Source organism: Vanessa cardui, chromosome 18 (assembly GCF_905220365.1).
Source record: "Vanessa cardui chromosome 18, ilVanCard2.1, whole genome shotgun sequence".
Classification (NCBI taxonomy): Eukaryota; Metazoa; Arthropoda; class Insecta; order Lepidoptera; family Nymphalidae; genus Vanessa; species Vanessa cardui.
This window is the reverse complement of record NC_061140.1, coordinates 6,902,054-6,929,657: the sequence shown is the minus strand read 5'-3', so window position 1 is coordinate 6,929,657 and position 27,604 is coordinate 6,902,054. Positions and strand designations below refer to the sequence as shown.

General features: G+C 31.7%; 3 protein-coding genes across 4 annotated transcripts in view; 2 read left to right on the top strand and 1 right to left on the bottom strand.

Moving 5' to 3' along the window:
* Positions 1 to 19,360, top strand: part of LOC124537199 (ubiquitin-conjugating enzyme E2 R2) — a 28,089-nt gene extending 8,729 nt beyond the window's left edge. Inside the window, exons 3-5 of the mRNA XM_047113949.1 lie at positions 14,123 to 14,355; positions 16,032 to 16,146; positions 16,928 to 19,360. Of these exons, the coding sequence (XP_046969905.1) occupies positions 14,123 to 14,355; positions 16,032 to 16,146; positions 16,928 to 17,038 (459 nt within the window). The 3' untranslated portion in view covers positions 17,039 to 19,360. The remainder of the gene's footprint in view (positions 1 to 14,122; positions 14,356 to 16,031; positions 16,147 to 16,927) is intronic.
* A 1,293-nt stretch (positions 19,361 to 20,653) lies between these two features.
* LOC124537344 (maspardin-like) lies at positions 20,654 to 22,698 on the top strand. The gene is made up of 5 exons (XM_047114170.1): positions 20,654 to 20,870; positions 20,953 to 21,193; positions 21,279 to 21,508; positions 21,635 to 21,883; positions 22,114 to 22,698. The coding sequence occupies exons 1-5, from the start codon at positions 20,772 to 20,774 to the stop codon at positions 22,252 to 22,254; spliced, it is 960 nt and encodes a 319-aa protein (XP_046970126.1). The 5' UTR covers positions 20,654 to 20,771; the 3' UTR covers positions 22,255 to 22,698.
* Positions 22,689 to 27,522, bottom strand: LOC124537343 (stomatin-like protein 2, mitochondrial). Of its 2 annotated transcripts, none has more exons than XM_047114169.1 (8): positions 27,351 to 27,522; positions 27,157 to 27,273; positions 26,786 to 26,993; positions 25,899 to 26,069; positions 24,451 to 24,606; positions 23,958 to 24,073; positions 23,207 to 23,335; positions 22,689 to 23,003 (listed from the first exon to the last, which is right to left on the bottom strand). In XM_047114169.1, the coding sequence occupies exons 1-8, from the start codon at positions 27,396 to 27,398 to the stop codon at positions 22,743 to 22,745; spliced, it is 1,206 nt and encodes a 401-aa protein (XP_046970125.1). In that variant the 5' UTR covers positions 27,399 to 27,522; the 3' UTR covers positions 22,689 to 22,742. The 2 variants fall into 2 exon arrangements, with proteins under 2 accessions (XP_046970125.1, XP_046970124.1); XM_047114168.1 differs by having other exon boundaries at positions 25,899 to 26,087; positions 27,351 to 27,521.
* Positions 27,523 to 27,604: the final 82 nt, after the last annotated feature.

The following is a 27,604-nucleotide window of genomic DNA, read 5'->3' as shown; positions in this document are numbered from 1 at the left end:
TCAAACAGGATATAAAGGTTGAATGACCTTTAGCTTGTAGCAACTGCGATGATTACTAACCGACTCATAGTATACTTAATTTGAAGTATGTGATCTGAATCAACATTTATACAAGGAACATTACTTATTATTGAAACCTAAAATCGATACTATACAATGAAGATAACATACAAATTAATTCGGCTATATGAATTTAATCTGTAATCACAATCCCAAGAAAGAGATTCTCCTTTTATGTATATAGTAACAAATTTAAAATTTGTTTATGTTTATAATTTAATTATTCCAAAGATAAAAAGCTATTTTCAAGTCAAACGTGACTGTCGAGAGCGAGATGCGTTAAGATTGTGTTGACGTATTTACATTTACACGGGAATATCCCTTGAACATTGGCACCCTCCCGGCCTTGGGGTAATTAACCTTATTCGCGACGACCTGCGTCGTGGTGGTCGCTTTGAACTTGTGCTACATACAATCGCATCTTTAAATAGCGTCCGAAAGCTATTCCATCACATCGGTCGACTATCCGTGCCAACATTCGAGCATTTGCTTTCTTATAAACCACGTGCTCACCGTTTTTTAAATCGCACGTGACGTACATCGTATATGCTAAAACGCAACTGATAGTGCGCAGCTCTTCCATTTCTCAGTAGTAATACGATTTATAATCGACTTTAGAGACCGCATGGTAGGGTAATGCGTACGTCACCAAACATTCAAACGCTTGCTGCTGCGTCTCCAAGGTTCAACATTTCTCGAAATGTTCTAGTTTTTTTGCAATGTGACATATCCTGTTAGTTACTTCCTTATAAAATATACATAATATGTAAATTTATTTAATGATTGGTGATTTCATTTTGCTGAAAACCGAATGATTATTCGCTTTTTGGGTTCGGCGCAGTCAACAGCTTATAAAGTGTGTTTTGTTAGACTTAGTCGGCCGCTAGCTTAAATCCTAGGGATTTCTTTGGGTGGTAGAATGCTACATACGAATAGTTATAACGCTTAAAGGCTTGATTTATGAAAGGCTACACGAAAATTATCGTATGCCCTATGCTGTACTCAAGAAACGGTTCATTTTGATAAGGGATAGTATATTCATTATAGAGTCGTTATCCAGAAACTATTAAAGCTTTGCTACTTAGGGATCAGAAGGCTACGATGTAATATAAGGTCAGTGTATGATGACCACGGATATTTTAATACTGCAAACCTCGAGTATACAAAACGAATCATTTTATGAATCATTGTAACCAGTCGACCCCAACTGAGATGCAATGACTATTCTCTTATACCGGAACTACTCACGGCACATGCGAAGACAGGATATTATTTTAAACCTTCAATGTTAATGTTTACAACATTGTTTCAAGTCATAATGCGATTTGGAGGTCAGAACTCACGCGCTTTCTTTGTGAGGAAGCTCCCGAGTGAACCGCCCGTGTATTTTTAGCCGAGGGCGACGCACCGGCTATCTCACTTTGTGCTCAATCATCATAATACTCTATATTGACTAATGGAAATAAAAAAAAAAAACATTTACCATAGAGGTTATTATTGATGCTACAAAATAAATATTTAATTACAATTATTTTCATATATTGTAAACATTTCAGTAAAACAAATTGCAAAAGTTGTGATTTTTTTTTCGTTTTTAATTTACTCTTCATATTGTAGGTATATTTTAAAATGTTGACTACAACTAAACGCTTGTAATGAATATTCTAGACATAGTCTACTTACTTCAATATTGCCGCATCCACAATTTTGTATTATTGTTAAAGCACAATGCATCAAATCCGTCTTACAGCGATATAAAAGCGCTTTCTTATTTCCTCTTTAAACATATTTTAGTGAAAGCATTTTGTATGCTGGCACGGTATAATTATTTGAAGTAACTAACCGCTACGGACTCTGGTTTTGCTGGGCTTTGGGGACATTTTCTATCGTCTCGCTTACAGTCCATAGGGACGATGTTTGTTCTATTAATTAAATAGGAATCAATTTTCTTGTAAAATAAATAACAGCGTTGGGTTACGTTGTTTAACTTTCCCAATAGAAAATAAATCGTTTCATATATTTCTTTCTGTTTATAAATTGGAGTTCTATCATGACTGACCGTAATCAATAAAGGACTAACGAATATTTTGTGTTTGTTTATTTTTGTGTTATATTTTATATATGTAATGTCTGTGTTTTTATTTGACTGACTTTTCGGTCTCTGAGAAATACCCGGAAATAAAATATAACTGAAACGGTACATGGGCTCTTATTGGTGCCAAAATTATTTTAATTCCATTATCATTCCAGTTGTTTCCTTTGTGTGCATACGTAGACAAATAGTATTTAAAATATCTCCTACCGCTTCAAATATTACATTATATTATGTACCCACATATACATTAGATGAGAACCTTCTTTTTTAATCCAATTGTGACTAAGAGACCTACAATGTATAGATAATAAATTGTATGTAGAAGTAATATCTGCTTAAAAGACCATTACAAAATAGTATTCATGACTCTAATAAATATTTAGCGAAGCCAGCATATAAACAACAATTGTATCGGTGTAAGAAATGGTCATCACCGTCCTAGGCGCCTATAGATATAGGCGCTGTAAGAAATGTTAACCTTTCTTACCTTCGCCAATGCCCCGCTCACCTTGGCAACGGTAGAATTAGTGATAAGTTAGTGGTACCTACCCAGAGGGAATTGCACAAAACCCTATCTAAATATTTTGTACATAAAAATATCCTGTGCTAACATTTTTTTGGAATTAAATATTTGCAAATTACTTAATAGATAAAATAAATCGTTATAAAAATGCCGTGAACAGATCTATAGAGGATACAGATAGTTTTCTGTTTGAAATTGGTTAGGTAATTAGGTATAAAAGTCTAATAAAAACAAATTAAAATAATTGAACGCCTTTCTTGTGATAGTAAGAATTTGAAATAAATTAAAACAAATTTTGAAAATGATTTTAACTAAATTACCATTTTTGATGAGCTGTGAATTAATTCACACACAATAGAAGTATTGAAAATAAATATTATTATATATAGGGGATCTGATTATGAGAATTATGAAGTCTGAAATCTTCTTTCCTCTTTTAAACATTTATCTCATAATAGTGAACGAGTATAATACTGTGTATATTTTTAAACTAATTATTGATCAATGACGTTTTCACTTTACAAATAAAGTTTGTCTAGCTGGTAAGAAAACCTACCAGTAAAGGAAAGTGGGGCAGTAGGTCAAATGTGGAAGTTCACACGACTGATTTGGTTTGAATTCAAACATTTGCAGCACTGATAATATCTAATTTAAAGATAAAATCGACTTTGAACTTTAACTATAGAGAAATAAGGTCGAAATAACATATCGCATGTATTGTTATTAAATATTTTCGTTCTATTTAATTTAGTGATAATATTCATTTGATGATATTGTCGGCGCGTTACACGTTTTCTAACCAAGGACGAATTTCAATTGTTTTTATATATCACACAATAATAAATAGACAAAAAATAATCATTTATTAACATAAGAATTAATAACATTAAATGCTTAAAATATATACAAAAATATGAACTAAAACTAGTTACTGTATAAATCTTGACCGCATGGAACGGTGACAATTTTAAAATTAGAATAACTTTATTTTCGAGAGTAGTTAGACACCGAAGTAGTGCGATACAATAAGATTCAAACCTAGTTATCCTGAAGAAACATTTACAGGCAAAAACTGTACTACTAGTATGACTACTAATTACTAATTAATTTTTAGAGATCATAAAATAACAGAAATATAACACAATATCTCGTCTAAATTTGAGAAGAGTTGTTAAGTAGAAAATTATACACTGATATTTAAAACTAGCTTTGCACTGATATTTAGAACATGCGGCTTAATATATATACATATGTACTCCCAACCCCTGCTTTAAGGGTGGAGTTTCGTGAAAGCTGAGCGATCTTAGCGAATGTCTACTCCCTATAAAGAACCTACCTGCCGAATTTCAAGTATGTAGTTGTTATAGATTTCGAGATTTCGTGATTAATAAGTGAGTGATATTTCGTTTTTATATATATAGATTAAGTTGAGCCCAATTATGTTCTAGTGAACAGATATGTCATTAACGCGCAAAAAGTGAAGACTAGAAAACGTCCTAATTGGGACGTTCGCCTTTAGTCGTTTTCGTCATAATTATGCCAGTAATACGTTATAATACATCATAATTATGCAGTAATACGTTTTGCGTAATTAAATCATCTAGTTATCCCTTTTACTTATTGTTTTTTATCATTCCTATCCTTTTTACTTGTAACGAAATGAAAAATAAACGGTCCCCGGTGCGGCACACTTTTTTTCTGTTGTTTAGTATGGGTATAACATATCTGTTTATTAGAATATCATTGGTTGAGCCAATATAGCTTAGTAGATAAGGACGTGCTTATTTTGTTTTATAATTTTTTTCGTGCTCGGCGGTAAAGGAAAATGTCTTGAGGAAATCTTGTTGGATTACATTTTGTCATAAATATACCAATAACTCCAACCTTATCCCTAACAGGATAGGAGGCCTTAGTCCGCTGGATAGTTATTTACAGACCGTAACTGTGTATTACTTATCAAGAGATAGAATTTCATATAGATACACAACTGGAACATATACTATGTTATGTTAGTATATTGCACATTTTTCTTAGACAACCTAACATGCTGACGTAATGGGAAAGAAAATTGTCGTTCTTAGTAGGTACTTTTGAAGAAAACGTTGCCAAAACTATACAAGATCCAAAAAACCTTTGTATAGAAGATTCGTAGGTCTCTAAACTGACTGAATGTGAATCATTTATATTTTTAGATAACTCACAATAAACATTTTATTTCTTAATATAGGTTTACCTTGTTACGCCTTATATAATATAAATAATCGTAGATCAACGATGACTTAAGCACTTGAAAATTAAAACAAATTATTTTAGAAATATAACGATTTATTTAAATAAAAACTTGGAAAAAATACTCTGGATATTTTGAACGATACATTAGCAAAATACGTGTGAAAAGGACGCTTGGGTAATTCTTATATATTCATAGCTTATATCAAAAATACTTATTGTACTCGTATAAAGTCGTGATGAAATTGTTTTTAACAATGCAACATTAAAACAAAATTTCAGCGATCAATGTGACGAGCCGACTGCGGTCACATTAGTCTATCGTGAATGAAAATCGATCAACGTTAACTATTATATTAATTGAATGAATAAATTAACCATACACGCGATTTAATTTCGCTAAAAATCGTTTAATACGGAAATACTTTCATTAATTAATCATATTCGATAATAAAGTTCCGTAGATGTTTTTAACTATGCCGTTTCATAAATTCAAATCGTTTGTAGATGACACATTGGTAAAGCAAGCATATTATATAATTTAATACAAGATGATATATATGATAAAAAGCGTGGAGCACACTAGATCGATCATATCTTTCCTCAAATATAATTTTATAACCCCAATAATAACCCAATTTTATAAATCTATTGAGTAATTGTAAATCATGAAGAGATTATTTGAAGTATGTATGTATTTGCTAGGAGCGTATTGCATCATCGGTACGTTTGTGAACCCTGATAGAAATCCAGGCTTTGTTAGAAGGACAGCCAGTCGGTTATGAATAAGATATATGACAGGCTTAGGTATGCTCTCTCGTATCTCCTTAGACAGGACCGTTAGCGGAGCTGTTTGGTTACTTTCACTGAGTCTTTGTTTAGCGAAACTGTGAGCCCGGGTCTATTCGTTAAAATTTGTGTCACTCGTTTGAAACGTCACACGTTATCATAGGATAGAATTTAATCATGTTTACTGTTTGTTTGTTGATGCAATAGGACTTCAGACTTCGGACAGATATTACAAAAGCGAAAATAATTCTGATTATTCAACAACAACAACAAACAACAACAACCTGTAAATTCCCACTGCTGGGCTAAAGGCCTCCTCTCCCTTTGAGGAGAAGGTTTTGGAACATATTCCACCACGCTGTTCCAATGCGGATCGGTGGAATGCACATGTGGCAGAATTTCTGTCACATGCAGGTTTCCTCACGATGTTTTCCTTCACCACTGAGCACGAGATGAATTATAAAGACAAATTAAGCACATGAAACAACGGTGCTTGCCTGGGTTTGAAATCATCGGTTAAGATGCACCCGTTCTAACCACTGGGCCATCTCGACTATCTTATTGATTATTCATGCCAATTTAATCACTAAATCAATCCATATAAAGTTTAATACGGAGGGATCCCTGAACAAGAACGAAAGCATTAAAAATAAAGCATTTTACGGCTAGGTTGTACGAAAAACGAGGAATAGGTAGTTGGTTTTAGTTTTGGTTATGCTATGATTTATTTACTCGTCATTGTGAAGTTGTTTTAATGCTGCAGTTATATGACGACCATCCACCATCTTTTAAATTGTTTTCCATTTTAATGGGTAACCTTTACTACATTGTGGAAGATGTTTATCGTATTTGAATGTATTGTGTGCAACCCATTGTAAAATACAACAGTTTGAGTATAATGTAGTAACAGATCTGGGGAGAAATCAATCGCGAAGGTCAAGATAGAGCAGAATGTTTGTCTACTGTTATATTGTTTTTATGCACGAAGCTGTATTGACTATTCTACTCACATGACTTTTTTTTTTAATTTCAAATTCTAAATTCGAATAAAATTTCGAAATTCCAGACTCTAGACGAGGACTGTAAAGGTCTAGACGGAAAAATACAGTAACTCTATTGTGTTCTAACTCAGGGATATTAGACTAATGAGGCAGCAATGTCAGTTTATTTAATACTGAAACGACATTACGTCTTTGTACGGTCAGACCAATATATAAGGTAACAGATAATATTACAGAATACATAGAAATATCTAGTGTTAATAATGGTCATCCAAATGCTTAGAATCCACTGCAAATATGGCATTATTACTTGTATTATACAAGTTCATATTTAATATTATTAAAAGTTTACTCATGCCATAACTAAAGGTATATATTTGTATATAATCAAATCAAATTATTTTTTACTAAATATACATCTACAAATAACAGCGAAATTGAGAAATTTTATTTGTGGAAGATTAAAACTATAAACTGTACTCGATATATCAATAAAATAACACTTTAAAAAAACCTACATAACTGCATTATTTCAACGCCACATTACACAATAATTAGAACATTATTTATTCGATTACAAGTAACATAATGAATATCGGTACCAGCTAGACCAGGTGTCTCAAAACTTAGCGTAAGGGCCACACTGTCTCCAGTTACTCTAAGGATTTAAGACTATATACCGATCATACAGTTACTTAGGTTTGAATTACGAATGTGTATCGAGCCAATATCGAGCATTTATCGGTACTTGATGTTTGCGGACCGTACTTTGAATTCCCCTAATCAAGATTTAATATATAATATAATGTTCTCAATAAAAAATGGTGTATGGAAAATGTATGAAAAGAAGGCGGGATATACATGTTTTACTAAATACACAATATTACAGGCTTAGAAAAGTGTATTTTCATTCTTTATTTCATTCTTATTATTTACTAAATATAAATAATAAGATAAGCACTATTCTGGGAAATTTATTTGGAATATTACAATAAGTAGAGGTCTTTTTTTTACTATGTCAATTTTACTCTAGCTTAATAGTATATTATTTTATAAAAGAATCGTTTTAAACATAAAAATAATATAAACAGCGTGTAAGCTAAGCACTTTCCGTGTTATTTAGTACGTAACTCAATAACTACATAACCACTTACGTAGACAGGAAGAAAAATAGATCGTATAAGTAAAAATACCAGATAATAATAGCGGTACACGATTGCGCGTTCTACAAACAGACATTTAAATAATTAACACAATTGTTTTAACAACAAAATTATAAATGTAAAATATTGCAAATTCGTACTACGTATCCGCGTAAGTAGTAATTATATTTTGTATTATATAATGGACGTTCAGTTTATTTTTTAATATCTAGGCCATAATGTTAAGTTAGCAGATTTTTATCTTGTATTGCTTTTTCGTTCTTACTTTTATGTCAACCCCTAATGGCATGTCATATGTTGCAATGTCTTTTATAAACACTTTTCCCATACGACAAGCGCTCTTCCTATTATATGTTGGTTCTTATTTATCTTTGTCTTAACATAGTATATAATAAAGTCGCTTCCCACCTAGTATAAGCTTAGATATTTTAAACTATGAAACGGATTTTAATGCAACTTGATGAATAAACAAAGTGATTCAAGAGGAAGGTTTATGAAAATATGTTTTGGGAAATAAGTGAAAATCTCGATCATTCTACTGTAATTGGAAAAGTGAGATACAAAGTCGCTACGAATGTATGAATTTTAACATATGATGATGTTCTGTCCATCTCAGGTAGTATTTTATTTAAGCACCATATTTATAAAACATAAACTCCCAAACCTCGCTTTACCCCCTTTGGGGTGGAGTTTCGTAAAACCGTTCTTTGCGGATGTCTACAATCTATTAAGAACCTACCGACCTGCCAAATTTAAAGTACGTGGGTGTTATAGTTATAGAGATCGATTAAACAGTAAGTGGTATTTCGCTTTTATATATCTTTCGTAAATTATGCTAAAATATGAAAAATAAAATAAATTGGTACTAAACAATCAATATTGCAAAGAAGTTGTCTAATTTTAAAGAATTTTAGAATAACCTAAGCGCCAAAATCATCAATAACTTTTTACCAACGCAAACGACGTCGCAGTTTTACTGGTTACCTATTTATTAAGCTACATAAAACTATAAGAAATATAATAAGATATGACAAAGTCACAAGTCGTTAGAGTCAGAAAGTAAAGACGCTATTTTCATTAATCATATAACTAAAACATTTTTTTCGATCATTTATCTTGTTTTTCTTTAATGTTACATTAATTACTATAAATATTAAAACGTTACTTTTCGTAACGTCCGTCATGCAACGCATCGCTTTACGTAGTTGTCTTTTGTAACAAATTATGTTAGAACAAGAGATGTTGCATCATAAACATAATTAAGAAACAAATTAAAATTTTGTTCGTTTTTAATACATTTTATTATAACTAGGTCATTCAATACAGCATGTATATAAATCATAGTAATTAAAATAAACACAAATCATTATATATACCTTGTGCCAATTGTTTATTTACAAGTAATTGTTTACTTATTTATCAAAATTAATTTAATTGAACGTGCCTTTACCAATGCCAAGGGGGTGGGAAGGAGTTTCGACTGTTCTTACGTATAGGATTAAAAAAATGCACAAAGTTGAAATTAATTGAAAGAGTGCGGGAAACCGCGCTTTGCTCGAGGTTCCCTTGGATACATATCTTTAACCTTTGAATTACATATTATAAATAAACAATAAAAAAAGCTTGTTACTTTAAAAATTAAACGTCACTAAAAACATTTTGTATGATATAGTTAATATCATAACGTCACGTTACGCCGTTCTGAAAATCTTTTGTGTTATTCCTTCGTAATTGTTATTGCTTAATGGCTGCAGCCTTTATCACAACCTTTTCGAATATTTACTGCAATTTATTTTCTTTGTTTATGTTAAATTATATTTTAAATATCGTTTTCTTAAAAATGTTTGTCATTTCTATAAATTATTTATTGCTTATTTTATGCATCTTTTTTAACAGGCATTCCGACTTCATTATGCTATGTATATTTAAAAATATTGACCTTAAACTATTAAATAACATTTTTGTAATAAATGAAGTTCCAAAAATAAATTCAATGTCAGTTATTAATAATTATTTTTGTTACTACGATTACCAAATATGTATATAGATTCTAAATTGAAACCTAATATTATAAATATACATAAAATAATTAAAAAATTAACACATAAATGTCATAATGGTAAGGTTAGAACTATTAATATTTAGGAAGTACATACGTAACTCTTAATTAAGATCAACTCTAGAATGTTAGTAGGAAATCACCCACGAATTATCCGTCACTCTTCCTCTAAAATATATTCAGTAGCCTCGTGTAAATGCAAATACAAATATACTTGCATGAGATACGTGGAATAAAAATATATTTTACTCACTGCACATGATTTCGCAATATTATTCAAAAACGAAAACTTCTTGCATTTAAATTATCTAGAATTAAATTCATCGTTCAAACTCGTGTAAATTCCCACTGCTGGGCTAAAGGCCTCCTCTCCCTTTGAGGAGAAGGTTTGAAACATATAATAAATAAATAAATACCACCACCACGCTGTTCCAATGCCGGTTGGTGGAATACACTTGTGGCAGAATTTCTATGAAATTTGTCACACGCAGGTTTCCTCACGATGTTTTTCTTCACCGCTGAGCACGAGATGAATTATAAAGACAAATTAAGCACATGAATCAGCGGTGCTTGCCTGGGTTTGAACCCGCAATCATCGGTTAAGATGCACGCGTTCTAACCACTGGGCCATCTCGACTCATCTCCATAGATATGTAGATATAATACTAAATCTGTATCAAGTTACAAGGGTTAATGAACTGAAATAGTACAATATACATTAATATAAATTACAATAAAATAATCTTTGAAATTAGTTTCTATAGTCATCACGTATATTACGATTAAATTGACGTAGAACTTTGTCGTTTTAAAGTCACCTCTAATAATTATTGCGGTATAATGTGAAACGTCACATCAGTGTTATAAATTGTTCTTAAGATATATTACTTGTATAAGGAGATAGCGGAAGAAGCCTAGGTATTCCGAGCGGCTTACCTCTACATTATGCCCTTGGTTTTATTTCATGCGATACGATACTATTTATCATTATTTGTGTCCTATTACAACGTACTAAAGTTCAAAACGAAAATTCTAACAATCACCAAAGCTGTGCTTGGAATTGTAATCTGTTTAACGAATCGTGAAGGTTAACATTTCTGATTTAGTAATCTAGAAAGAACCAGACACTTTGTAATCGCTGCACTATTAGCCGAGTACCTATCAGGTATTTCAAAAACTACCTTATGATATATTATCGCTCGAACCTTTAAAGTTACAGGTAGATTGAAATCTAAATTCAAAAAGGCTACCGAATTCCGTCATTGCACTATCCGACATTTTGAATCGTTTATTCCAAATACTGACTTTAGAAAATTAAATTGTAATGTTATATCGTCATAAATTTAATTTTATGCAAAGCTAGAGTCGTTACTTTTTATTTATTTCGGTTCTATTGGACTATGATATAGGTTTATTTGATGCACTTATGTTTTTCTGATATATGTGTGTATGCTACATCTAGAATTTCGTATGTTCGAAATTTCATTAATATCGAGATTAGCATTTTATGAAATAAAAAACGAAAAGTAAATTTAAAATATAGAAATAACGTATCATTTATACGATATAAAATAGTTCGTATTTTGTATTAGTCGTAAAAACACAGATACTCGTTCGTGCCCATTACATAACAGGCTGCAGTCAAAGGTTATAAGTCTTTAGCAAATGAAAACTGTAGTAGGTTTTACATTTGCATTTTGTCACGAAATAAAGCCAAATGAAGTTAATTTACTTCATTTATTTTGGGTATTTCGGATTTTAATTTAAGATCATTTATCAATGCATATTGTCGATGCAGGTTTCAAATATTTTATACATTAAAATTGTTTTTTTTATGTTTTTACAATTCACGCTTATAATTTTTGAGCTTGTAATTAATTTATTAAAGATCATAAGTTTTATTAGCATAAATTTTATTGGGATTTAATGTTAACCATATTTTTTAGGGTAAAGCCGTAATTAAATATTTATTCTAAGTCTAAACGCTAGCAAAATAGAAATTATTATGTTGACATAAAACGGACGTTCGTTACTTTTGTGATATTCGACGAATAATATCAATAATATCAGAGTCACTTGCAAAAACTATTCCAGGCAGTTATAAATTCATGAGATAAAGACGTAAACAAGTGCTTTTTAACATGATCGTTGTTCGAAAAAAAAAAAACAAAATTCAAAATTAGAATAATTTATTTCGAATGGCGGCGGTTGATTTTTAAACATCCAGTACGAATACATATGCCGAGTCGACAACAATGGTTTTTATGAAACCGAACTGTTACTCACTACGATTCGCAGAGCTGTATATACCGTGAAGCGATAAATACTATACAGGTTTAATAATCGTCGATTCTTTGAATGCCTTTTTTTCACAAACACAATATTTATAGCAGTTTTATCATTAACAAGCCGAAATTATCGGTTCCTATTTACCTACGCGGGGGCCTTATGAATAAATTTAGACATCTCTGCATATATTGGGAACAGTTATAAATAAACTTAATTCGATATGTATCGCCACAAAGAAAATATCGTACGGAGTGAGAACATCGTGCGATATTAACCAAAAAGTTTGAATATGTATAGAGGATGTTAATTTTTTTATTTTTATTTTATTAACTTTCTTACTCTCGTTGGTAGGTTTTAATCATAAAATGGACCTGATGTCCTTTCTTGGTGCTTCTATATTGTTTCGAACTCCAACAAATTCAGTTCAGTGGTTTAACATTGACAGACAGACAAAGTTACTTTCTCATTCATTATCATTACATAGTATAAAACAAAGTCCCTTACCACCGTCTGTCCCTATGTATACTTAGATGTTTAAAATTACGCAATTGATTTTGATGCGTTTTTTTTAATAGATAGAGTAATTCGAGAGGAAGGCTTTTGTATATAGTACATGGACAATATAGTAAGAAATTATGTAATATATTTAGTATCTGCATTGCACCCGTGCGAAGACGAGGCAAGTCGATAGTATTAGTATAGTAATCCTTTCGCCATAGTCGTCGAAGAAATCTTCCCGTAACTTATCGATATATCGAGCGATATTATCTCTTCACAAACGACACATTTAAATTGGTTTTATTTAAAGTGTCACGGGAATTAATGTTCGACCTCTTTCTTCGTCTCCATTGTTTTTCTGTTTCTTAAAACACGTGTCAATGTTTTACCGCAACTAAACGACGCAATAGCACTGAAGTGAAAAATCATGAAAGAATTGCTTAAGAGAGAACTACTAACTACGTATATATATAACAATGTTTTGATTTTCAATTGTTTCTTTTTTGTAGTTTTGTTTTTGTTTTAAGTTTTATGTAATGTATAGTTCATATATTATTCATTAATGTATTATACAGACAGGATAAATTCGTATAATGTGTTTAAAAAGATTTTTCCTTTTTCAAGTTTTATGATACATATTTCTCGATGTTTATTGTAATTTATACAAAATACAAATATTTATCAAAGATCGAGATATGTTTTCTAATGAAAGCAAGTTTGCAATCAGTGTAAACATGGAATGTTAATTCCTGGACACGAATAGTTTACATACACGAAACAGCCGTAATTTTATCTCCTACACAAAGTAAATATATTTTTTAAAGCATCGCATTAGTGTTGTGACGAATTTTGTCAAATATGAACCTCGTCATATCGGATGAAACTTGTTTTGTCCGCAAGAAATATAGGATGAGATAAATGAACATATTACGTCAATCAGTACCCACGTAGATTTCCTTCTTTCGCTTTAATTAATGTAGTTATTATAGAAATAGTCATACTTCAGATGTCCAAATATAAAACACATTACGACAACTTCCAAATAAAATAATAAGGATTTATTAAGATATAGCAACACATTTCTCACTGCTGGGTTAAGACCTCCTTTCCCTTTGAAGAGAATGTTTGGAACACATTCCACCACGCCATTCCAAAGCGGGGTTGGAGGAGTACACATGTGGCAGAATTTCTATGAAATTATACACATGCAGGTTTCCTCACGACGTTTTATTTCCCCGCCCCGAATTATAATCACAATTTAAGCAAATGTTTATTCAGTGGTGCTTGGCTGGGGTATGTTCATGTACTATATCAATCATCGGTTTAGATAAGATACACGCGTTCTAACCACTGGGCCATCTCGGCTTTTATTCATTATTCAAATACATTTCAGTTTATTTTCATTTGTTTTTTCAGAACGGTGATCTTTGCATATCAATCCTCCACCCGCCGGTGGACGACCCCCAGTCGGGCGAGCTGCCGTGCGAGCGCTGGAACCCGACGCAGTCCGTTCGCACCGTGCTGCTATCAGTCATATCTCTGCTCAACGAGCCGAACACGTTCAGTCCGGCGAACGTCGACGCGAGCGTCATGTACCGCCGCTGGCGCGATTCCAAGGGCAAGGATAAGGAGTACGAAAACATTATAAGGTAACAATATATAGTACCACCCCCTAACCGTACCACTGATGGCCAAAGCCTCTCTGCCCTTTAAAGGAGAAGGTTTTGACGTTCCAACATGCTACTCCACAACGGTAAGTATAATTCCTAAAGGAGAATAAAGTTTTCTCGTGACGTTTTATTTCTTGCCCAATTATAAAACAGTTTGAAGATCATGAGCTATTTTTAAAGGATATGAGTAAGTTATACTGGTCTGATCGTTTCAAAATTTAGTATCCCGTGGCTTTAATGATATCACAAAAGCATATTAACTAACCTGATGCTGCAATTTAATCTGGAATCAGCAGAGTCCCGTACTCCTCACCGATTTACAACAAAGGTATTGCCTTGGAACTTATATAATTTTAGTATATACATATAACTAGGAATAGTCTCAATGAAAAGGATAGAATATACTTTTCGAGTGGATTCTAACAGTTTCAGAATCGAAAGTTCAATATCGTGCAGATAAATAAAATATATAAATAAATATGAGACAACATCACATACATTACTCTGATCCCAATGTAAGTAGCTAAAGCACTTGTGTTATGGAAAATCAGAAGTAACGACGGTACCACAAACACCCAGACCCAAGACAACATAGAAAACTAATGATAATCTACATTGACTCGGCCGGGAATCGAACCCGGGACTTCGAAGTGGCGTACCCATGAAAACCGGTGTACACATCATGATATATTGATACCTTACGTTTAATGTATCTTTTTAATTTATTCCATTGTATGTTTGAAATTAAGTAATTGATTCACGATACATCGTAAATTAAAGAATTTATGATAAAGAACGTTCAATTCATTTATTTAAATACAGATTGCTTTTGTTATTTTAGTAATTTACACACCATTACAACAAATATGTCTCATATTGGTTAATGTACAGTTAAAAAAATTAAAACCGTTAAAAAATCTCGAAAGAACGATTAACAGTAGTTTGACCTGGAAAATGTTATATGTCGATTTAATCGTATGTTGTATTTCTCGTATCTATCGTTGTACATAATATAGTAAGTAAAGTGAGTAGTAAAGTAACAGCCCGTAAATTTCCCACTACTGGGCTAAGGCCTTCTCTTCTTAAACATATTCTACCACGCTGTTCCAATGCGGGTTGGTGGAATGCACATGTGTCAAAATTTCGATGAAATTAGACACATGCAGGTTTCCTCACGATGTTTTTCTTCAGCGCCGAGCACAAGATGATTTATAAAGATAAAATATAATAAATTTTATTAGAATTGAGTAAGATGCGAGCATTCAACCAATTCTGCAGCTTGATAGAGAATTTCCTGTTTAAATAACACTGAGCATGTATCGTATTAATTTATTATTAATTATTTTCAACTTGACCTTATTTAACCAACTTTATTTTGAATATAAACAGAATTTAAATTCACAACATTGAAGCCGGCGTGTGAACACCAATGCGCTGCATAAGACTGTATCGACTTATTATATAACATGGATGTGTTGTCAACACGAGTTGGGGACCTTATTTTTTTGTTATGAATATGTTGTCAACTTTCTGAATTAAGTATTGACGAAAATTTCAGAGAAAACATATGACATATTAAAGTAGTAGAAAAGTTCCTTAGAATTCCTATAATTGGTTATTATAATAGTTTGTCTTATGTGTATTTTCTATTACAGAAAACAAGCTCAAGTGGCACGCATAGAAGCAGAGAAAGAAGGAATAGTCGTACCTTTAACATTAGAAGATTATTGCATTAAAACACAAGTGAAATCGACGACACAAGAACCACAGGTAGGCATTACATTCATATTTATAAATAGTATGGAGGAAGACTGACTGACCAATTATGTGGTGGGAGGGATGGCAATTGCAAGCCCGTCTGGGTAGGTTATCCAGTCATCATATATTCTCGCCCAACAGTGGTACCCAGTATAATTTTTGTATTCTGTTTGGAAGGAGTGGACCATTGGAAACTACATAATATATTAGTATCCAAGTTTGGACCACTTACAAGCCATTTCTATGGAATACTTGTGACCTCTGATGGTGTGCCATTATAAAATAATAATATAAATATAAACCTAGAGTCTTAACTCATTTTCAGTTATAAAACCTTAAGTGTGAATAAACTTAAGGTTTTATATAATTCAACATATTCCTATGTGACCTCAACCCCATCGGGTTGAGGTCCATCATCCAGTACAAAGCCACCAATTAATTCACATTTTATTGTGTTACATACATACATATTAAAATGTGAATTAATCGATTATCGGTCACTTAGAATCTTATAAACATATAGAATATACATAATATATATAATTTTTTCTTTTCATTTATTGTAAATGTTTTTTGTAATGTATGTATATAATGTATTCTTAAGTGCTGATGTTATTTGATTTTTATAAGTGAAATATTTCGTCTACAATCTGTGTTCACATAGTTGTTGGGTTATAACTTAGCTTGCTTATAATGTTTACTTATATATTATATGTGTCTTTAGTTATAATCTGTTTTGTGGACCATAAATAAATAAATAGAATGTTATTAATCGATCATAATTATCTTTCAGTTGGACATGACAGACTTCTATGATGATGACTACGATGACCTCGACACGGACTCCGAGGAGGAGTTGGAGGGGGGGGAGGACGGCGACGACAGCGGCAACGGCGAGTCGTGATACGTCACAGAGATCTCATGCGATGGACGGACAACGAGAAAAATATAATATTACATATTGGCATTTGTTATTCCTTAAAACTGCATCTCGACAGACATCAAATTGCCAACTTTTGTACTGTCAAAAGTTTATGTAATTAACATAAATTGTCAATAACAAAATATGCTAACTATGCCATTGGAAATGCACTATAAGAATTTGAAACAACTTAGAACACCATTGCCCTAGGTGCCTAGTCCTAGCTAGGTGGATTGAAACCCCACAGAGTGCTGATTAAACCATCAGGCCTCTGATCTCACTTGCCACATAGTTTATATGCCAGCATAATCTATTTAATAGGGGTGCAATTACAAAGCAGTCGCTCAAAAGAAAGTCTATTAAATTAAATGAAGAAAGAATATTTTGCCCCCGGGGGCTGATTTAGCTTTCGATGGTGCAGCGCACTTTCCCCTGAGTAGTTAAGCCACTGAATATGTAAATTCCCATGTATCCGTGTAATTTCAAAGGCAAAAATATCAGTAATAATGGAGCAAGTGCTTGACCAAATTTAAATATTTGTAGGTGATGTTAAAATTATTACATTAACAGAGTTATCATCAATTAAAGAAAAAAAAAGAGAGAAATTGTTGATGTCAACTGTCTCTTATATAGATATATTTTAGTGTAATGAATTATCCCAAAACCTACTCATATTTTTCTCATATAAAAGTTGAAATAAACAAAATACATATTTTGTTTTAAACTCCTTAATCACTGCCAAGACAGATATGTAATTATTATATGATCATAAACAATTTTCATATAATTCTTAAATAATAATATTCCGCAAGATATTATAAAATATAAGAAAACCTGTCAATATTTAAAATACAGTATTGTGTTAAATAGTACATAAACTGTATTCATATTCCGCTTAATAAATATAAAAGTTATTGTAAAATTATTGTGAAAATATAACTACGGCATGCTGCCTATTAATATTCAACTGTAACTAAGATGAATTATTTAATATAATGACTCAGTCAAATGCCAATTTTAATATTATTCATCAAAAAGTCCGCCTCTAGCCAAAACTTAAACATGTATAGCTTAATTTTCGAATATCATCCAATAAGTCATTTACTTTTTTTTATTATTAGTTCCCTTAATTATTAGGGCCTAGAAAATATTGTAGACCAATTATTTTGAAATAGATTTTTTTTTTTAATTTTAATAGTACATAATGTTTTATCCACTACAGGAAGTGCTTGTATGATTTACTTAATCGTAGAACATCTTTATAATTTAACAATGTATTAAATTATAATTTGATTTAATTTAAATGTATTAATTTTATCTTTTATTTGACACTAAAAAAAATAAAGCAATATCGTTTTTTATTATTTCAAACAGATGAAGACATCACAGTTTTATTTATTTTTCTATGAAACAATGTATATAATGCTGCTTTAGAGTTTTTGAATGACGGTATCAAAAATTGTACAGAGATTAATTGATTGTAGCATTCAATTATTGTTCAAAAGTAGGTGTGCTCAAATCGAATGTATGATAATACTAAAATAAATTCAATACCTTCTAGGTTATATTCGCAGAGTACATACATATATTACTTTAATGATACATTAACGAAATTATTTAATAAAAAAAATGTAGTTTTAATGGCTAGTATACTAAGCTAACGTTATACTTAAATATATAAGTTGATCGACAATTATAGATTATTAATTACTCTCTAAAATTTGGCTTATATAATTATACATATTATGAAATAATTAGCCGCATACGTAACTTATTTTAAGGATTATTCTCATTTATTCCAATAAGTTGTCCTATTAAAATTAAATAATTGAAATATTATGGCTAGTATTACTTTGTTTTTCCAATGAACTGCATAAATAATAATACATATGAACTAAATAAAAGTATTTTTGTTAAAATGTACTTCGAAATCTGATTTGAAATTAAATCTAGCTTATAGGACAATGTACACAGGGATAAATAAGAATAAACTTATATTAAAATGTACGACGCTTTTAATTTAACAAAACTTAGTTCGATCTATTGTATCTGTATCACTCCTTAATTACTCTCTCCTCATCTTTTAAATATTGTACTTTGTTTAACGTTTGGACTCAAGATTAGTAAAACGATCATCGCCGTTCTTTACTTTATTTCAAATAGAAATTTATGAAAATCGTCCGAAAATAAAATTGTAATTTAGATTAAGTAATTATAAGTGGTTTGGAAAATTACTGTAGGAGGTCAAAAATATGTTAATTGCGTAAAGATATTCAGTAATAAACTGCATGTGTTTGGATGCGATTTTGATTTTTTTCTCATAGACCCCAACTTTACCCTTTTATTGCTGACCCTAATAGACATTTACGTGATTTTTGATCAAATTTGAGTCGAGATGGGCCAGTAGTTAGAACGCGTGCATCTTATCCGATGATTGCGGGTTCAAACTCAGGCAAGCACCGCTGTTTCATGTGCTTAATTTGTCTTTATAATTCATCTCGTGCTCAGCGGTGAAGGAAAACATCGTGATGAAACCTGCATGTGACAAATTTCATAGAAATTCAACTACATGTGTATTCCACCAACCCGCATTGGAACAGCGTGGTGTATGTATGTTCCAAACCTTCTCCTCAATGGGAGAGGAGGCCTTTAGTCCAGCAGTGGGAACTTAAAGGCTGTTGTTGTTGTTGTTGATCAAATTAGTGATTATATTTTCTTTATCAAGTTGCGCTTTTAAATATACATGTACGATAAAAAAAAATATTATGAGATATTAAAAAAGTGCATTAAATATAATAAATAACATAACTTAAGATAGGCGCACACTGAGGCGGGCCGCAACACATAACAAAAATTCTCCTGAATCAATTTCATACATTTTGTATGGGCTATCGCACACCTCAGGCTGGCCGCAACGGGCCGCATCGCAACGCATTGGCGCATCACGAGCCAGGCGTATTTTTGCGGCGATGTTATGCGTTGCAATGCGGCCCGTCTCAGTGTTCGTTAGCAGACGCAACAATTACACAGCTAAATGAGTGCTTTTCGTGAATTTCCAAACAGAAACCGAATCATCAACAATATTTATTGATTGCCAAAATCTGACTGATAGTAAGATATTGGGTTGCGGTGCGGCCCGATGCGCCTGCTATATGCTTTGGCGCAATTTTGCAATGCGATGCGTTGAGGCCCGCCGCGGCTATAGTTTGCGCGAGCCTTTAGTGGACAATCGAAGAAAACATACTAAAATTATCAAGTCCAGTGTATCTACACTAAAAAAATGTAGTAGTATTTACTAATCTATAGTAAATACTACTACATTTTTTTAGTGTATTTATAGGCGCTCTACACTCACACGAGAACTATTTGCGCTAATCTCGCGCGAGAACTTGTTCTGGGTAGTGGGTACACATTCACAAGTTTCTCATTACAGCGTTCTCGTTCTCCTTTGTCACGCGCCAAAAAACCGACAAAAATCGGAGAACTAGACTAGAACCATGCGAGAACCAGCGAATCGGTTCTACATTCATGTTTCTCGTGTATTTCTTACGTTCTCGCGAAAGTCTCGCGAGAGTGTAAAGCGCCCATTAGGCAAACGTGACATTAGCCACTTGTCATTTACTTGACGTTAAACGTTTCAAGTCATTAACATTAATAATCAAATTAAACTACTTAGTAGCCACAAAAGTAAAATATTCGTTTTGTTAATTCTACAATGAGTTGCCTTAGTGATTTATCGCAATCTAGTGAATATTTAAGTTTTCGAAGTAGTATTCCATTACGAAAAATAGCTGTTGATACAGATGGCTCCAAGGTAAACAAACAACTTTCAAGTTGTCTTAGTTATGTATGCACTTGCAACATGTAACATAATTAGAATTTTTTCGCCATTTCAGACATGGAAAATCTTTGATAGTGGTCCGAAATCTGTTACCTGCCCCCTTGTATGTTTGCCACCAGTCTCGGGAACAGCTGACATATTTTATAAACAAATAATGGGGTTGACAACAAGAGGTATTCGCGTAATAGCAGCCGAACCTCCACCTTATTGGAACTTGAAAGAATGGTGTGATGGCTTCAGACGACTTTTAGACTACATGGAATTAGATAAAGTACACATTTTTGGAGCATCTCTGGGTACCATTTATATAAAAAGTAACATGTTAAATAGTTAATGTAGATACTTCCTAGTGTTATTTATGTTTTTATATTTCATTTCTAGGCGGTTTCATAGGACAAAAGTTTACAGAATTAACAAAAAATTGTCCCCGTGTTGCATCTATAATATTATGCAACTCATTTACCGATACATCTATTTTTGAATATGACGATTCAGCAGTTCTATTTTGGCTTCTACCATCCTTAGTCTTGAAGAGAATGTTAATGGGAAACTTTACAACTGACAAAGTGGATAAAAGAATAGCGGAATCCATTGATTTTATGGTTGAAAGGGTATAACAATTGAAAATTATTTGCTTTAATGTTAATTGCCAAGACTTGTAAATTTTCATAGCTTCATATGCTTTTGTAAATCTGAAATCAATAAACACATACTAATTACAACTCATTTGTTTATAGCTAGAATCACTTACGCAAACAGAGCTAGCATCAAGATTAACACTAAATTGCATGCCATGTTATGTACAACCTCAGTTGCTTAGAGATTTGCCTATAACAATAATGGATGTTTGGGATGAAAGTGCCTTGAGTTCAAGAGTTCGTGAAGACTTGTACAAATCATATCCCCACGCAAAACTTGCTCATTTAAAAAGTGGAGGCAATTTTCCTTATTTGAGTCGAAGTGATGAAGTCAATTTGCATTTATTAGTAAGTATACATTAATGTGGCTTATTTGCAAGATTGATGATAAAAAATAACTGTGATCATATTGTTATATTTATTAAACTATCTTATAATAATCAATTTACTAAAATACTTTTTGAAATATTTGAATTTACTTTTATTATTAAATAATATATGGATAGATTAACTTAAATAATTTTAATTTTTTGAATAAAATTCTAATCTTTTTACTAAAAATATTCAAACTATTTTAGATTCACCTGAGACAATTTGATGGCACTGACTACACAGCGTCTTATATTAGTCTACATAAGGTATCAGCTCCGCGAAGCCAGCCTGAAGAAGGCACTGTAAGCTACTTTAATCAAAAAGATAAATTTGTTAAGATAACATAACTAAATATTAAAACTTAAGTCATTCCATTTTTTACACATTCCTCGACGAATAATTATATTTTGCATTTAAAATCACACATGAATTATATTATATAATGATATTGTTACGGTTTTATATACCATTTTTATATAAACTTAGATATAAGAAATATTGAAAAAAGTAATTCATAAGCAATTGTAAAAATTGTATAGACGACATACATAGTTGTATGTAAATTAAAATAGGGACTCAAATTATACTATGGTGCTGACTCATGTGCAATTTTGACTGCCTAGATATCTTTATCTAGACATCTTTAGATCTCATTCTACTGAACGCTATGAAAAAAAAAGAAATTTATACTTTTTAAAAATTTTATGAATTAGGTACTAGAGTCAGCACCAACATGTTATGCATTTTTTGTATTGATATGTTTTGGGAAATAAACATAATAAATCATTCAATGCTTAGTTTTATTTAGTAACAGGCATATTTATTCTTAACAATTCTATTTCTTTTTGTCAGCTATATTAAATTGTTCCTTTTCCTTTTGTGCTTGCAATGCCTTCTCCCTTTCTTCATCATCTGAGTAGTATTCCGCTAAATTATCATCTTCATTTGGCACTGGCTGTCCTGATAATGTTGTTCCTTTTTCATTTAATGCACTTAATTTGAATAGAGGATCGTCATACATTATATCTGGAACTATTGGTTCTCCATGAGGTACTTGTTTATTATGTGAGGCCACTGTTGAATATATTGACATTGCCTGGAAATTTTATTATAATGTGTGAAACATATATATTATACATATATGTACATATATAGTTATTACTAAAAATAATATTACAACTATCAAAATTGTTATATATATATATACTTACGTTATTGTAATATTGCAATGTATGTTCAAAAAAATTTACTTGCAAATTTTGAATGGATTGATAGATTGATTATTAACGTTTTAGTTACCTGGCCAACCAAATTAGTAACATCTCCTGCGTTTGCGGGCAATATTAGTGTATTGGTTGTTCTCGCGAGCTTGTTGAAGGCTGCTACATACTGCTCAGCGAGTGTCAGAGATGCTGCGTTTTTGCTTTCCTATGAAAAAAATAATTTTATTAGTTCTATGAAATAAGATAAAGTTTTAATATCAATGTGGATTTGTAATAAATATAAGACATTACTTGAATTATCATTCCAGGATACATCCATCCATGGAATCCAAGGTGTTAATTTTAATGTCTCCAAAACAATAGTTAAAAAAAAATATCTAGATAATTTTGTGAAACTATATCTGAGAAAAAGGTTGAGTTACATAGTTTTTCATTTTGAAATATTCTAATGATATTGTAACACTTCATCTTATTATAAGTAATTTAGAGTTTTCTTAAAATATTAAAAATTCAATATCGTCTTAAATTTTCGCGATTATTACACATTGAAATAAAACTAGTTATAACGGATTTGAATCACGTATATTAATGATTGTCGCGTATATTAAGTTATAAGTCTACACGGGTAGACTGTGTGACTCTGGCTGTGTGTGACTGTGACTATGAGTCTACCCGTGATCACGAACGCTGTAAAGTGCTCGAAACGTCGGGATGTTAAAAATAATTAATATACGCGATCCAAATCCGCTATAACTAGTTTTATTTCAAATTCAATGTCTTTATAATGTTATTAATATGTTATAGGCTTGTTAAGAGGTATAGTATACCGGGTTTGATAGTGCACTAGCGATCATTGTCAGGCCTCGAGCTCTTGCTTCTGCCACAGCCAACATTGCTTGAGCCTCTCCCGATGCCTTGTTTATCTGTTCTTGTTTCTCTGCCTCTGTAAATGAAAAAAAAAAATTAAGTTGTAGCTAGGAAAACATTCTAAAGGGTTATTTTAAAATAGAATTTGAATATCTTCAAAAAGTTGATTACACAAATTCCTTATTCAAAAAACTAGCTAACCGCGCGGATACCCGCTCAAAATTCATAGGATGTGCCTTACTATCCCCCATACTAAATTTCATCTTTCTTCTGAATCGGTTGAGCGGTTTAACCGTGAAGATGTAATAAAGTAGCTTTCGTATTTAGAATATTTGAAATAACGAATAAATATTTAATAAATATATAATCGCCACTTTCGTAACGAGCTTGTCAATAATAGATAATAAGGCGAATGTACCAAAATACAAAGTAGTCGAATAAAATCTCGTTTACCTGATGCCAGTATTCTAGCCTGTCGCTTTCCCTCCGCTACATTAATGTCAGCGGCTCGGACACCCTCAGATTCCAAAATGGCGGCTCGTTTTCGTCTTTCTGCTTCAACCTGCATCTGCATAGCTTCGTGAACTCTAGTTGGCAGCTTTATATCACCTAAAAACCGAAAATATATTCACACCATTTTCTATGAATATATATATTCCGGATGGTATTAGCTCACACACCCAGTAACCTTTTGCAGCTACGGGCACCAGGGATAAATATTGGTTTAGTTTGGTAGCCCATTTGCCAGTATTATTATTTTAATAAAAAAGGCCTCGAGGCTCCGGATTTAAACCTCAAGTAACACAGTGACATCTCAAAATATAGAAACTATTGGTACTGTACCTATACTCAGGTTGTGTCTATATCCTAACATGTTATAAAAATAATGAAATATAGAGTATAGCTGTGTTAGTGAACAAACTTAACTACTACAGTATATTCTGTGCAATTGGCCATTCTTCTTTGAAATGGTACTGAGGCCAATATTGATCACAACAACAACAGCTTGTAAATTCCCACTGTTGGGCTAAATGCCTCCTCTCCCTTTGAAGAGAAGGTTTGGAACATATTCCACCACACTGTTCTAATGCGGGTTGGTGGAATACATATGTGGCAGAATTTTTATGAAATTTGTCACATGCAGGTTTCCTCACGATGTTTTCCTTCACCGCTGAGCACGAGATGAATCGGAAATTTGAATCCATATAAACTGATAAATAAGAAATTCAAAGGAGAAAGTCTTTTGAGGACTTGTACTTAAGAGTGGAAAAAATAAACTATAAAAATATATACTATACTACATTTGTTTTAAGTTAAATTATATAATATGTTTGTTATAATAACTTTCTGCCTTGTTATGCAATGAAACATGCATAGATGCAATGTGTACTTAGAACTTAACTCTTTTCTTCTCTATAAAACAACTATAAAATCATTGCTTAAGAAATTTCACTTCAATAATGATTAAGGTGAAACACAAGTTATAAAGAAGCAAATTATAATTTGCCATTGCAATAATGCCATAGTGTCATATAATGCCATATAATAAAATAAACTGTTGTTTTGATAGTATTTTATTTATAATTGATAAATCAATTTCAAATAGAGAAATCTACTTATAGTATGATACAACTTAGAAGTAGCATCTTAAACACACAACAACATACAACTCAGATGTCATATAATATTACAAGTTTACGTTATGTTTGTGTAAAGATCATAATTAAATAAGAGTTAAATATTGATAATTTGGGATAGCATACTTAATTCGGATGTGATTGGTTTCACGAATTTTGCCGAGGCTACATCTAAGTTGTGTCATACTATACCTAATGACTGAATGATGAATTTTAATAGACAACAACCGCAAAATATATTAATATAATACATAAGCTACTTACGAATTTCATATCTCAGACATGTAATACCCCAGGCTTCACTGGCTTTGTTAATTGCATGGACTATTGATACATTGAGAGATTCCCTTTCTCGAAACACCTTATCAAGTGATATTTGTCCCAATTCAGAACGCATAGTTGTCTGAGCCAGCTGCGTTATCGCAAACTCTGGATCTTCCACACCATAAGATGCTATAAACAATAAGAGATTATATAATATGGTATAGATAGAGTATAGATAATAGATATAATAGAGATAGATTGAATGTGAAAAATAATTATGATTTATATTACATAAACAAAAGAGCAAATAAATAGCCACCCTCAAAGTCTAATTATTAATTTTTTGCCAAATTTTCATAATTAATGCTACAATGTGTTTAAATATCTACAAATCTTAAATGGTAACTCAATGTACATTGAGTACCAAAATTTTATTGTTTAATAAAGCCCTGTGTGTTTTAGAAAAATTTTATGGTTTTCACTACAGTAACACTAATTAATCTTTTAAAGTATAATCATTTTTACACTCTTCATTAGAGGATTACATTTTGTGGAAACCCACATGTCAGATTAAAGCTCTATTCAATTTGTCTATACAAACCCCTTATGATACCAATTGTCGCTATTAGCTTCACTTATATTTTAGGGGTTTGTCGCAAGTTTAAAACATAAAAGAGTAGCTTATGACATTCCTTGAGTTTCAAACCTAATATACATTTTGAAGTTCATCTATTTTCTTTCAGAAAAAAAATCTCGTGGTCGTAAAATGAGTTGTCACATAATACTAATTTATTTTTAGAGGTGCAGTAAAAACAAGGTTTTTTAAGTTTTACAAGTTATTAAATTAAACTATACAAAGTACTTAATTAACTTAATGCAATATTTACCCAAATAAGGATCAATTATCCTTAAGTACAATACTCCATCAATGCTGAGTGTGACATTATCAGATGTTATTGCACTTTGCTTCGGAACATCTATTGCTATTTCTTTCAAACTTTGAACATATTTAATCTTGTCTACCACAGGCCAGAGCAAATTTAACCCTGGCTCAAGTATTCTATGAAATTTTCCCATCCGTTCGACAATCCATGCCTAGAAATGACATTCAAAAATATCATTTATATTATAAATAATATAACAAATAAATGTATTGATATCTAATAAATTGTAATTAAAATTAAAAATAGCACTATGCGTGGTATAGGATTATTCTTTAAACTTATATGTATAACAATGTTATATTAAAAATACTAACCTCTTGTTGAGGAACAAACATAACAATAGTATTGAGTGGAGTCGTTGAACGATGCCTAACAGCTGTGATTCCGCACAAAATACGAGCTTCATTTTTGTATTCTAACTTAAAACCACTCTGGAAATTGTAAAAATAATAAACATTTGAATAAATCTCTTCACATTTTATTATAATTTCTCTGAGATAATACAAACTTTTAGAGGAAGGACTCTTGAGAAAAGAAATCGCGTGCGTGAAAACATTTTTTCTGTTTAAATAGAATATCAGCAACCGTACCACATTAAATATAATCAATATATCCCATTATTTAAGCTAAATACGGCTGAACACAATTTCTTAGAATGACAGTTTAGTGTTTGGCAATTGTCATTAATGTCATATTGTCATTCACAATGTCAGTAGATAAATTATTTCTAACTGCCTTAACAACATTACATAAAAAAATAAA

What these genes read in the sequence shown, in the direction of transcription:
- LOC124537343 (XM_047114168.1), bottom strand. Translation starts at nt 27,398, where the DNA reads ATGTTTTCACGCACGCGATTTCTTTTCTCAAGAGTCCTTCCTCTAAAA. An exon ending in CAAGAGTCCTTCCTCTAAAA is followed by an intron (nt 27,274 to 27,350) that starts GTTTGTATTATC and finishes TACAATTTCCAG; the next exon opens with AGTGGTTTTAAGTTAGAATA. An exon ending in CTAGTGCACTATCAAACCCG is followed by an intron (nt 23,336 to 23,957) that starts GTATACTATACC and finishes TTTTTTTCATAG; the next exon opens with GAAAGCAAAAACGCAGCATC.
- LOC124537344 (XM_047114170.1), top strand. Translation starts at nt 20,772, where the DNA reads ATGAGTTGCCTTAGTGATTTATCGCAATCTAGTGAATATTTAAGTTTT. An exon ending in CATTTTTGGAGCATCTCTGG is followed by an intron (nt 21,194 to 21,278) that starts GTACCATTTATA and finishes TTTCATTTCTAG; the next exon opens with GCGGTTTCATAGGACAAAAG. An exon ending in AAGTCAATTTGCATTTATTA is followed by an intron (nt 21,884 to 22,113) that starts GTAAGTATACAT and finishes AAACTATTTTAG; the next exon opens with ATTCACCTGAGACAATTTGA.